Raw genomic sequence first — 12,425 nt, 5'->3', positions numbered from 1 at the left:
ATGTGGCAAGTGTACTGTATGTGTGGTTAAAACTGTTACCCTACATCCTAAAACGCATGTAAACACGAAACGATCGCAGACACTGATGTGACATTAGTTCTACGTTGTTCCGGTGTAGAGAGTACCTTTTGACAACATTTACCAACATTCAAATACGTTCATCCAAATAATTCACTCTGGTACTGTATGTCCATGGGAAATTGTTCTTATGTCAGTAATCATTTATATCAAGGATCATGTTATGCGTACGTGGACATGATGTAGGCTTAATGTAAAATCTATAAACACTCCTATTCTCCTTTCTGCTGATACACTGCTGCAGAGCTGCGTGACACCCTCCATATATCTACAGTATGTGATGTTAACTAGCCCACAGAAGAACATGACACCCAGGGTGACATAGGGATTACTTGTTCTATATTTAGTGTTTATGTACATGAATATTGGCAGGACAACTCTGTACATGTGACACACACAGCGATACAGCGGTAACACACAGACCTCCAGCACAGAACACATTTACAGACAGGCTCTAGAGCGCACACTGGCTGAGCTACACAACGGAATGTCTCCACAATGACAATTTCCTCATAGAATTTGAATTATTTCTTCATAACAGTAATAGTCATCATGATCAATAAAAACAAACAATCAAATCAAAAGAGGCGAAGTATAAAATAATTTAAATCTCTCCTAAATGTAAATGATGCACTGAGAGAACTATACACGGCTGGTATCTATTTTATCTCTGCAGGTCAACTTAAATTGAAACTGAAGTAACAAACCATTTTGACAGAGGAACGCAAGAGTCATGCAGCGACAGAGAGATGCACAAGATGAAACGGTCTCTTCTCTGAAGCTCTGAAGTCTCCAAGTTGGCAACGAGATTCTGGGACCCCAAGCACAGGGCGATCCATAGGTGAGCACCTCTGACCTATGGATCGCCCAAAAACATGCCAACAATGAAATGTAAACATAAATATACAGGTTGATATCTCCCTCTGCAAACAGTTAAGTCTCTGCCACAGGCTCATCAGCTGTGTGAGTGGTCAGTCTGTATACACTCCTTAGTAGAATATCACTTAGAGTTAAATAAAACTTTTTTAATATATATATATATATATATAATAGATTTATTCTGTGCAGTCTTTTAGCAGTACTTCCTCGTTTTCACCAGTTTGCTCTGGTATTTGACTGAGTGACCACTGTGGCCCACAACATAAACGTCCAGCAGATAGGTCTTGCCCGGCTCCAGCCCTGTGATGGTTTCCGTGGTAACGGCCTTCTGCAGGTTTGGGCTGTGGAAGTACTTGCAGAGGACCTTCTCTGACTTCCTGCGCGTCTCAGGCCCGGCACACTGGTTCTGCTCACGGCGCCGCTGCTCCTCGCCGTAGCTCTCGGACACCTCTTTTTTGTAGACGCAGAACTTGTTGCGGTCCTGCGTTCCCAGCCAGGCCACAGTAGCAGAGGAGCAGGTACGCAGCTTGTCGAAGGCCTTGATGCGTGTGTCCTCGGGTAGCGATGGGAAGGGCTGCTTGCTGCTGGGCTTTGTGGTGGCCAGCACCTTCAGGGTGGACGCTCCTTTCCTGCTGCCTCGCAGACGGATGAGGTACTTGGCCTTGGGCTTCCCTCGCAGCTGGAACTGCCGTATACCCTCCACATTCTGGGAGAGCAGCAGCTTGCCATCACGCCTAACCTGCACCTGAACAGAGTCCAGACAGGCATGTACAAACAGAGTGACCCTCTGGTGGGAGGAGACAGGGGCGAAGCGCAGGAATTTACTGCTCTTCCTCTTGATGAAGACGTCGGACACTTTGCCATCCTTCAGTTCCACCGTCTTCTGCCGAGCCTCCTCCTTGGTGCGGGCGAAGGTGCCCACATAGGCGGTGCTGGTGTTGGTGGCAGAGTTCACAGCAAACACGTCAAAGTAATACTGAGTGTCCGGCTTCAGGTCCGACACGGTGAAGATGTTCTTGTTACCAATGCAGACTTTCTGAATGTCAGAGGCCTTGGGTTTGGCTGTGTAGGAGCGGGAGATTTTGTTGCTGGTGAGACCTCGGTTTAAGTTATTGTCTGAGGGGACAAAGCCAAAGTGAGCAAAGTCGAAGGGGCTGAAGTCCCGGCCTGGCTTTGGAGCGGCCATGAAGGCATCGTCAGCGCTGATCTTAGCCTCAGCAGCACACAGGCTCTTGAAGTTGTGCTCCTTGTTGATGACCACACAGTACTGGACGGGCTGGCCCATCAGAACACCCGTAGGGGTGGGCTTCCAGGCCAGAGTGACAGTGGTCCGGCCCAGGGCGGTGACGTCCACCCGGGGATCGTAGGGCAGCTCGGGGTAGGGCTGGTCAGACGCTGGGGTGGTGGTGGCGTACACCTTGAAGTTGCTGTCCTTCTCTGTGGAGAGCATCTCCAGCTGATAGAGGCCGGAGGGAGAGCTGGTGGCCACGTATGACTCCACATCGTTCCCCTTGTAGGAGAAGAGCTCTGTGCCCTCATCTACTGTCACCTGCTGCTGCTTCTGCTGGTCCAGGGGCTCTGGCTCACCTGGAAAACACACGAACTTAACATGAGTTCCTTTCATATCAAAGCATCCCCATCACCTCCTGAGATATTTTTTGCTAACCTCCCTTAATGTTTATTTAATTTTTTTCGGCCTCTGAAGTAAAATAATTTCCACAGGTGGCTAAAAATGACCCGTTTAATGTGTTGATCCTGATGAGGTCATGGTAAAGCTCTCTCCGAGCTGTACGGACGATTAGCCCCTCACGAGCCAGCGACCATGTTTTCACTCTAAACATCCCCAAAAATCCCAGGCTGGTATTCACTTGGCCCTTCCTGGGAACTTGTGAAGCTATGCTACAAAGAGGCACCTTGTAGCCTATCCATGAGGGAGTCAGTCGCAGGCCTTATTTCACCTGAGCAAGGAAACATAATATTATGCTTGTCAACCAGAGAGTGTGCTCAACGGTGTTCTAAATTAATGCTGAAAGATCCGATCCGAGGCCGAGACATTCAGCAAAGAGCGGAGCAAACATATGAACAGACAGAGAGGTTGTGCATTTGTGTATTTACACTGGAAACTAATGCAATCCTGACGGCTAGTGCTCCACTCAGCCTATGTGAATGGCTGCTCGGTCTATGTTAAGTTGCCATGTGTAGCACATATTGGAGATTAACTGTGTTACAGTATTTAGTCTCTATTCTATAATCTATTAGGACAGTGCGTGAACATCAAAAAAGCAGGTGGTATCAGGCAAGGAGCCCATTTATTCATTGGCACAGACACATGCACACCCATATAGTCCTACACGTGCACACATGTACTTTCACACCCTCACATTATGCACACTCTAAAACCACCGCTGCAGTCCATGTCTGTGCTCTAATGGGACTGGGCTTGAGGGAGTTGATTGATTTCTTGTGTTTCTAAGACAATGTCCAGATGGAGAGAGAGTGACTGAGTGTGTGAGAATGAGAGGGGAGGGAGAGAGATAGTCTTCCCATTGGAGGACAAAGGGAGTATACGTTAGGAATGGACATAGGGGGTTATTGTACCTAGCTATATAAATATGTTTATGGGGGAGGAACGAGGAAGGCTTAATCACATTCTAAACTCTTTACTCATACACTGTGTTTGTCTGCCAGCCAACCAACCAGCCAGCCAAGGGCAGTCTGTTCTACTCAGAGCTCTGTGCCCTTTTCACAGACTACAGAGGTGTGGTCAATTCAGACTTCAGTGTGGTCAGTTCAGACATTGTGCCACTAGTTAGTTAATAACCATATCACAACCACACCAAAAAAGCCGACCAGCAACGCGACCCAACCACAACAAAATGTACAAAGTCTTTCTCATTTTATTCAAAACTATATCAATCAAATGTTTATGTTGCTGTTAGTTAATGTTCATCCCGATGAATTAGTGAGATGATTGTTTATGTACTTGTTGTACATCAAACATATATTTCACAAGTTTTACAATGTACTTATTGTAATAGCCCAATTTACATTAGCTATCAGTTCTATAAATCATATTTATGTAAATACCTGATCCCTCTCCGCTGGCCTCCTCGGGCAGCTCCTGCAGAGTTAGCTTCCACTCCAGAGGAGCATCACATGGTGTTACCGTCACAGACAGTGGGGTGTTGTCCTCCTCCACCACAAAGTAGTACCTTCAGAAACAAGAAGTATTGCCCAGGTAAATGACAGGGATCCAACAGAATGCAGGGTTAACTGCAGGGTTAACTACTGAAATCACCCTACACACTAAATCTATGGTCACACTATGGAATGCTAATGACCTGGGTCTCTATCAGCAGACATTACCTAAATCACATGAACATCTCTTTCTCATCTATAATGCATTTCCTCGTCCTAGTATACATTACACAATGCATTCCATATTCCCCATGCATCCATTTGCCATAAGTCGTCATACAGAGCCTACAGTGCTATTTAGTGTGGGAAGGCTACGACGCTGTTTTTGAGTGATACACAACCTGGTCTCATGCATTTGGTAAGATAAGACATACAGTACATGTACATGTTTGGAGCAGTAAACCTACATGTTGGTAATGGTTGTTGATAGTGACGGCTGTCTTTACATAGACCTAAACTCATTACCTTTTGGGCGTGTCTCTGAACAAGTATCCACTGATCTCAGCTCCGTCTGGGATGACGGAGGAATCATGGAACAGGGTCTTGTCTCTGATCTGCATCTGGAACAGGCCCTCGTCTCGCGTGGGCAGCTTCTGGCCCACTACAACCCCCAGCAGTAGAGCCAGGGCCAAAGGCCAGCCCTGAGGTCCAAAATCCAGCCTCATCCTCCTGTAACACATAAAGCAGATATGCAGGACCGTCAGAACAAGTAGAATTCATGTTAGAAAAGCCAAAGTAGTGAATATTGGACATCTTTCAATAAATACTTGGAAGAAGAACTAGAAAATGTACTTCCAGTTTTGCCTGTTAAGTCTATCAGAATGGAAGGGGAACCAGTAACACGCTGCCAAAGAGAGGAAAGTGAGAGACAGAGATGGACAGAGAGAGGCCCCATCTCTTGGAAAAAGAGAGAAAGTGGAAGGCAGAGAAAAAGAGAGAAGACACTTTGGACCAGAAAGAGGGAGAAGATCAAGAGGAATACAGCGGCTAGTGTGAGAAAGGTTCCCCAAGGTCAGAGAAACAAGATTGAAGAGGATAGAAGAGGAGAAGAGATTGGCACCAGCCGCTACACTGTACTGTTCAGTAGATATCCCCACGGCTATGGGACGTGGCTCAGTACACAGGTCTTTGCAGCTCACTGAAGATCAGGAACACTCAGATATCCTCTGTCTATTGATTTGGCCACATTGATTGCAGCTGATGGGAAAGCCAAATCCCAGGTGATTTAATCAGGATAAGGATAGCAGATTAGCCAGATACTTTACTGCCATTTACAGCAAGTGAGAGTGTGTCCTTTTAATGACCCCTCTCTCTCCCTCCTTGCTCTCCTTTTCTCTCTCCCTCTTTCTTTTCCACCCTAGCTCTCCATCTATTTTTCTGTTGCATCTTTGTCTCTTGCACACACATACAATCTCTATCCCTCCCTCTTTCTGTCCTTGTCACACAGACATCCTATCATTCCTCCCTCCCTCTGGAGAGACAGATAAGTCAAACCAGAGAACCCAAAGCTGGACATGCTTCCATGCTACAAACATGGCTTCATTACTACATTGTTTTCCTTTTAAAACACAAGCCAGAGAAAAGCCCTTGACAGCTGTGTCAATTTTTCCCTTTAGGCCTCTCGTGTCTGAGCTGAGCCTTCCCTCATTCAGCCAGACTTCAGAGAGGTGGAGGAAAGCCTTCTAAGTGGTACTTTGAGATTTGACTCACAGAGAGGAGATCCTTATCTCCGCTTGTCTTATTCCACTTCAGAAGCGTGTCGGGCGGAACAAAGACATGTCTATTAATACTCGAGACAGTCCTGAGGTGGTATGTACAGAGCTCTACAGAGTTGTCTCTCACTCTTCAGCCCCAAAACAAAGCACAGAGGCTCCCAGAGGCCCCAGTCTCTGCTGCACCAAGCCCACATAATGACACTACTGGACTGATGTCATCAGACATGGGATATGTGCGCTCTCAATTATTAATTAGTGTGGAATCGTCCAGCAGATTTGCTTGCAAACATCTGTGGCATAACCCAACATGCACTTGATGTGTTGTTTCCAAGGTAAGCAACTTGCCCACCGCGTGTGATATTACTGATTCAAACTAATGGCTTGGGTTAGAGTTGGTCAAAGTGCTGCAGTATCCCAAGTCTGAGAAGCGTTACCACTAAATGCTACGTTCCTCCATCCAGACTCTGATCCCATGTATGAGCCACTGCTGAAAGATGACACCTGCACATTAAAACAGTTGGATTCGACTGTGCTAATGTCTAGACCTTGAGGTTGTGTGGTGCAGCACAGGCAGTATGTATGGGTCATACAGGCTGGAACCTGGAATGTTTGTGCATGCATGAGACTGCAGGCCTGCCTCTACCATTCACAGGCTCCCTTTACCAAAATAAAACTTCAAAAAAGCTGCATCTGGAACAAATAAAGCCTAATGTTTAATTAGAGTGAGGGAGAATGTATGATCGTAATTTGGGGGAGGATAATTTGAAGGCAGAGCCGGCCACAATCGTGGCAACTTTGTTTTGCTGCTGTTTTTTGTATATTTATATATTCATTTATTTTTCAGTTTCACTCCGACTGGAACTTTGTTCAAAACTTGAAGCACTTTTGGTTGTTAAAGAAAAAGTCTAATGCATAATAAATGGTAAGTTGTGGCAGCTCGAGGGGTGGGGAGGGGTGGGGAGGGGGTAAGGATAACACTGAACAGGTTAGGTGCACAAAGCATAATTAAGATAGTAATTGATGGAAATAAAGGTATGTCACAGTTCAACTGTTTAACCCATAGTACGACAACAACAAATGAACCAATGTTTACCCTGTGCCTATATCATGCCTTTACCAGAACTATGTGAATGACAACTTAGCCAGATAACAATGTTAAAGGGATACCTCTGGATTTTGGCAATGAGGTCGCTTTATCTACTTCCCCAGAGTCAGATGAACTCGTGAATACCATTTTTATGTCTCAATCAATCCATACATTAAACAAATGAAATGTATTACATGATAAAGAAGTCATTGTGTGTGGTCAGTTTGGTTGTAGGATGTAGGTGTTTGTTCATGAATGTTTTTATGGGTGTGTTCGTACATTTAATCTGGAGTGCCAGAGCGTGCTCAGAGTGCGCTCTGGGCATTCGTAAATTCACAGCATTGTCAGATTGTCCGTTGGTAAAGTCAGAGCGTTTCGCACTACACTGGACACTCTGACCGAGGAGTAGGGTAGATCTGAGCGTTCTGACCTCACAACGGCAGTCAAGCACCCAAGCTGGCTAACATTGGCTAGCTTGCTAGCTACTTCAAGACACAAATCAGAGAACACCTCACTCTGACCATTTTACTCGCCCTAGCAGAGCTGGTTAGGCTGTTTTCATGTTATCCAGAGCATTGATGAATGTAACTGGGCTGCTGGCAACAATTGAATTGCACTTTTTTTGCCGACTTTTACTGACACGTTCAATGGGTGTTGCGCGTTCATAAATTCATCAGTTATTGTGCGCTCTGGCACACTCAGACGAGAGTGCTCTGAAATCAGAGTAGATAGCCAGTGTGAATTTACGAACGCACCCTATATGTATGTATGGTTTGAGATCAGTTGGTGAGTCAGCTGGTGAAGTCAGTCAGTCAATGTGAAGCTAGCCCAGCACAGCCTGATGACCAGCACACCTAATCAGTGTTCCTGAGTGACAGAGAACATGTATGCACAACGGAGCAGCTTACGCCCGTCATTCACACGGCCCTACAATAGTCTTGGACTCCAACTGTCCAACATGAAAGACCCGTGTGGAGTGTGTGTGTGTGTGTGTGTGTGTGTGTGTGTGTGTGTGTGTGTGTGTGTGTGTGTGTGTGTGTGTGTGTGTGTGTGTGTGTGTGTGTGTGTGTGTGTGTGTGTGTGTGTGTGTGTATAAGCATGTGTATGTAAAAGAAGATTGTGTGTGTGTGTCTGCGTTTTTGCCTGCCAGTGTGTATACTAGGCCTCCGACTACCCCTACACTACCACATCGCCCCTCCATCTCTCCATCCCTCCAATGTCTTCTCTGGGTTGCCCTCTCCATCCAGCCGCAGTCCCAACCCCATCCTCCCTCCAGCCTCCCACCCCCAGCTCCACGACTCCCTGTCAGGACGGGTAAACCTCATGCCTGCTCCCACATGGAGCTCATTAGCAGGACGGGAAGGAAACAAATACACTTTAATTTCAACACAAATAAAGAGACATTTAAGATTCTCCCCAACGAGACGCCTGGCAGGGCTCACAGGACCTGGAGCCTTTGTTTGATTTCTTAAAGCTGCTCTGAAGGCAGATTTACAGTCGGTAGGTCTTCAGTAGTAGACTCCATCACTGCTGTGCTGTCAATTCAGGGCCAACCAGGGGATTGGGGATACAGACAGGCAGGCAGGCAATGGCTGAGGGCTAAGAGCCTGAGATGGAACCAACCACACATAACCTGGGCCCATTCTGACGGAGAGCCAAACCCAGAGCACGTCTGGTGCTCTTGGAGAGCCAAACAGCTCATTAATGAATTGGTAGAGACTGTGGTTTAGGCTCCTGTCCAGGGGCAGAACTTTTGTCTGTGCACAATGTGAGTTTCTCTGTTTGTGTATGTCTTCTAAACCGTCAAATTCCTCAGAGTGTGTATAAGTCTACATCATCACTCATATTCTGTCTCTAAACCACCCACATCCTCCTCATCGTCAGCCCACAAAGACTCAAAGACTTTGCTACTGCTGGCACAATAGCGTGTTCAGGAAGGGGAGCCTATTTTCCATCCATGCCTGCCTGCCTCTCTCTTGTTCTGTTTTATGGTCCATCTCTGAGCGAGGCAGCGGTTAGCACGGCATCCTGGAATGTTGCTTAGTGGAGCGGGTCAGGTCATAGGGCACTTTCTATTACTGCACAACAAATGAGCCATTCAAATGAGGGGCGCACCTTTGACTGATGTGCACTTCGTTGCTGTCATTATGACTAAAGGGAAGCGCACACAAGATTAGCCCACAAAAAGCCCCATGGGAAAGAAGTGGTCCACTCTCTGCCCATCAGCATATCAACGATAAGGGCATAGACCAGCATCGTGGGAAATGAGGCAGTCATGTATCCATTATGTTCCGCTGGGCAGAGAGATCCGTCAGTCTGAGGGCACTGCCTCTGCTTGTGTCCATTTGAAGAGGCATAATGAGGGATTTGCAGAGGGAATGTTTTGGACACTGGGAGAGGGTGTGGGTGGATAAAATGAATGGTTTAATGAAGGGAATAAAAACCTGTCGCTATGTCCTTAATCTTCCAGCAACGACTCTGGACGTGACATCCCACTCCAGCGGTCCGCACAAAGCAAACGCAACGAGAAGACTGTATATACCGCAGCTCGTCACTTCTCCGGACGCATAAATTGCAGTAGCAACACTGGCGGAATTCTTTCAGCCCAGAGTTTTCATATGCAAATCACGGTTTAGTTACGGTATGCAACACAGACCTTCCCATTTTCAGACTTTTTGTTCATGATTCATTCTCCTGAGAAAGTACGGGAGGCAGTGTGGCTTCTCTCTGCTACTAAATACAGTTATTCAAATTCCCATTCTGAGTCTGTCTCTCATTATACTCCTGAGCCCAATGGGGAATGCAGCTGGGGGAAAAAACAAGTCTCACCAAGGGATGGATGAGGTGAATAACAGAAGCACAGAACTTGGAATTCCTTCCTTTCTGATTTCCTTGCGTAAAATTCATAACGTAAAATGCATTAATTTATACAAATAATTTATTAACGAATAACTCGTTTTATAAATCAAAAATATATTATTACGGCTCAAATAAACGTATTTCTAAAACAAAAAGTTAATAAGAAAGGATTAATATGATCAATGATCAATTGTTTAAAAAAAATGCAGTAGTTTGTTTTAATTTTAAGAGGATTTTTAAGGGTCTCCAAATGTGAATATATGTGTGTGAGAGAGTAATCAGAGCAGCGGTTATAGTGCAGGTGCGGGGGCTCGCACAGGGTTGAGGAAAACTATTCTAAAATACTGATGTCCCATTTTTAAAAAACGGATGTCCCAACGTGTGTGGTATGTTGCATCGGTAGCACCACTATAAAAAAGGGCAAGTGAAGAGAATGTATGCCACGCACTATAGAATGGGGTGAGAACGCATCTTGGTGAATTGCGTCTGGCGGCTTTGGAGGGTGCTCCGTCACCCCTGAGAGCATGGGAACCCCGTTAAGAGCACAAAGCAGCGCGCCTCAGATCCAGGAGCCCCGAGCCCGTGGACACTGCCTCCCGCGTGTCCTTTTCAACTCCCTCAAAAGTTCATCCTTTTTGCGCGATATTAATCGTGCCAAGTGAAATAGTGGCCACAGCCAAACTAAGGGAACCAAATTAAAACAGCATGCGAGCCCGGGCTTGATTGAAATGTGTTTGAAAACCTTAACTTCCCGGAGTTGTAAACCACAAAACCCTTTCCCCTCTATCTGGCAGAATTTTCAAAGGCAAGCGTTATTTAATCGGAGAGTCCCTTTCTGTTTTTCTTTTTTATGGAACCGTCTCATTATCTTCAAAAAGCGCTCCACAAACCATATAGAGTAGTCCAGGCTACTCCAAAAACGCAAGCATGTTGCCTGAAAGCAGCGTTTTCAATCGATGTGATTTGGCATTCATAGGTTTAGGCTATTTCATAAGATATTTATAGAAAACAGAGATCTAATGAGCCACGGATACACTTAAAATATTTTGTGAATGAGCGTCTTACCTTTCAGTTTTAGGGATGATGAAAATAGTTGGAAAGTTGTATGAATGTGTAGCTTTTTCCTAACCTGCCCAACAATTATGAGACCACAATAAAAAATGTTTAAAAAAATGAAGAAAAAAATACAAAACAATTGTCCTTTTCACTGTCCAATAGATTCCTCGAGTCAGTTCTTGTGTGGTGGCAATCGGATTACAGGTCTGGTTAGTTGGTGGCAGTTCTGGAGGGTTGAGCCTTGTTTCAGAATCTGAGTTGGTAGGTATCCTGAGTTCTGGTTGCGCGTCCGTCCCCTGCCGCGCGGCTGCTATTGAGACTCCGACTGGCAAACTGGTGCGAACTTCTGTCTCTGCGCTCTCCCTAGGTGCACTCCGATAACCAGCCCACTCCTCCTGGACATCACAGCCCCAACAAATAAAAAACCAACCAGAGACCAGCCAGAACCAGCAACGGACCTATCACAGACATGAACTTAAACTGACATCACTTTATGAATGAAAAACCTATATTTCTACATTACTTTGGATTTACTTGGAATGGCTATAGCCATACCAAGTAGACCCAATTTGTATAAATTGGATGACAATTACACACGTTTTACATACATTGTATTAAACCTTTTTTCTTTGCATTCAAAATAAAACTTTAAAAACATTTTTCCATCGAATAAGGTATTATCCCTACAAGGCGAACACTAAGGTTTAACTTACCAGAAATACTTGAGAGACGTGTCTGTAAACCTAGAGCAAAGCAAAACAAGGCATCGATCTGGTGTCTTCACCTCTGTTATTTTAAGAGCGGGGATTCCCTGTGAGCTGTTTACGTACGTCGTAATGCGCGCAGAAAACGAGCAGACTTGGGTAGGACCCTTTTCAAAGTCACGCAACCCTCGGGTTACATTTTCTGTGTTATCAGTGAGCAAGTTTTATCATGAGCCTAGATAGATGTGTAAGCAAAACCATTTTATTCCTTCATCTGTCGTGTGTAATTTATGTGTAATATATCCATAAAGAGCGATTTCTCTGGGTTGCTTTCGTTTGTCCGGAGTGTTTACACCAAACCAATTCGACTGGGCCGAATGTGTTTTTGTTGCTTACATGACATTATTCCGTTTAGCCTAAAGGTGTGAAAACGCCGGCGGTACAGAGATGCTTTTGTCTGTTCCCGGGCCATAACCCAGGGAAGTAAATATTTATCCAAGATAAGAGCCTTTGACTGAATTCTGTCGGTGATGTGAATTGTAAATAATGTACGACTTTATGGGGGCTGCCGAGGTCAGCAGAGTAGCCGGAGTAAAATGATGTCTTTATCCAACCCCGTCCAGAAAATAGATAGGAGCGTTAGCGTTTAAAACTGTTGTTTCATTACCCCGAATCCCTTGACGCATTAGCAGAAACACGTGTAGCAATAATGCATAGTCTATATAAAGGGTTAGCATACTCTACCTCGTTAAGGGGAGAGGGAAAGGAAAGCAACGTTGGATAGGAGAGAACTTGGCAATTATTTAACATTATGTTAGAGAGCAGTTGGCCTAAATATGTAGCTCATTT

The 12,425-nt window shown here is 45.3% G+C and overlaps 1 protein-coding gene across 2 annotated transcripts; it reads right to left on the bottom strand.

Moving 5' to 3' along the window:
- Positions 1-395: 395 nt before the first annotated feature.
- On the bottom strand, positions 396-11,785 carry LOC106584222 (protein NDNF). Of its 2 annotated transcripts, none has more exons than XM_014169265.2 (4): positions 11,586-11,785; positions 4,621-4,824; positions 4,045-4,169; positions 396-2,544 (listed from the first exon to the last, which is right to left on the bottom strand). In XM_014169265.2, exons 2-4 carry the CDS (start codon positions 4,818-4,820, stop codon positions 1,151-1,153), a joined length of 1,719 nt encoding a protein of 572 aa, XP_014024740.1. In that variant the 5' UTR covers positions 4,821-4,824; positions 11,586-11,785; the 3' UTR covers positions 396-1,150. The 2 variants fall into 2 exon arrangements, with proteins under 2 accessions (XP_014024740.1, XP_014024739.1); XM_014169264.2 differs by lacking the exon at positions 11,586-11,785 and adding an exon at positions 10,882-11,283.
- Positions 11,786-12,425: the final 640 nt, after the last annotated feature.

Source organism: Salmo salar, chromosome ssa23 (genome assembly GCF_905237065.1).
Source record: "Salmo salar chromosome ssa23, Ssal_v3.1, whole genome shotgun sequence".
NCBI classification, from domain to species: domain Eukaryota; kingdom Metazoa; phylum Chordata; class Actinopteri; order Salmoniformes; family Salmonidae; genus Salmo; species Salmo salar.
This window is presented reverse-complemented; position numbering and strand designations above follow the sequence as displayed.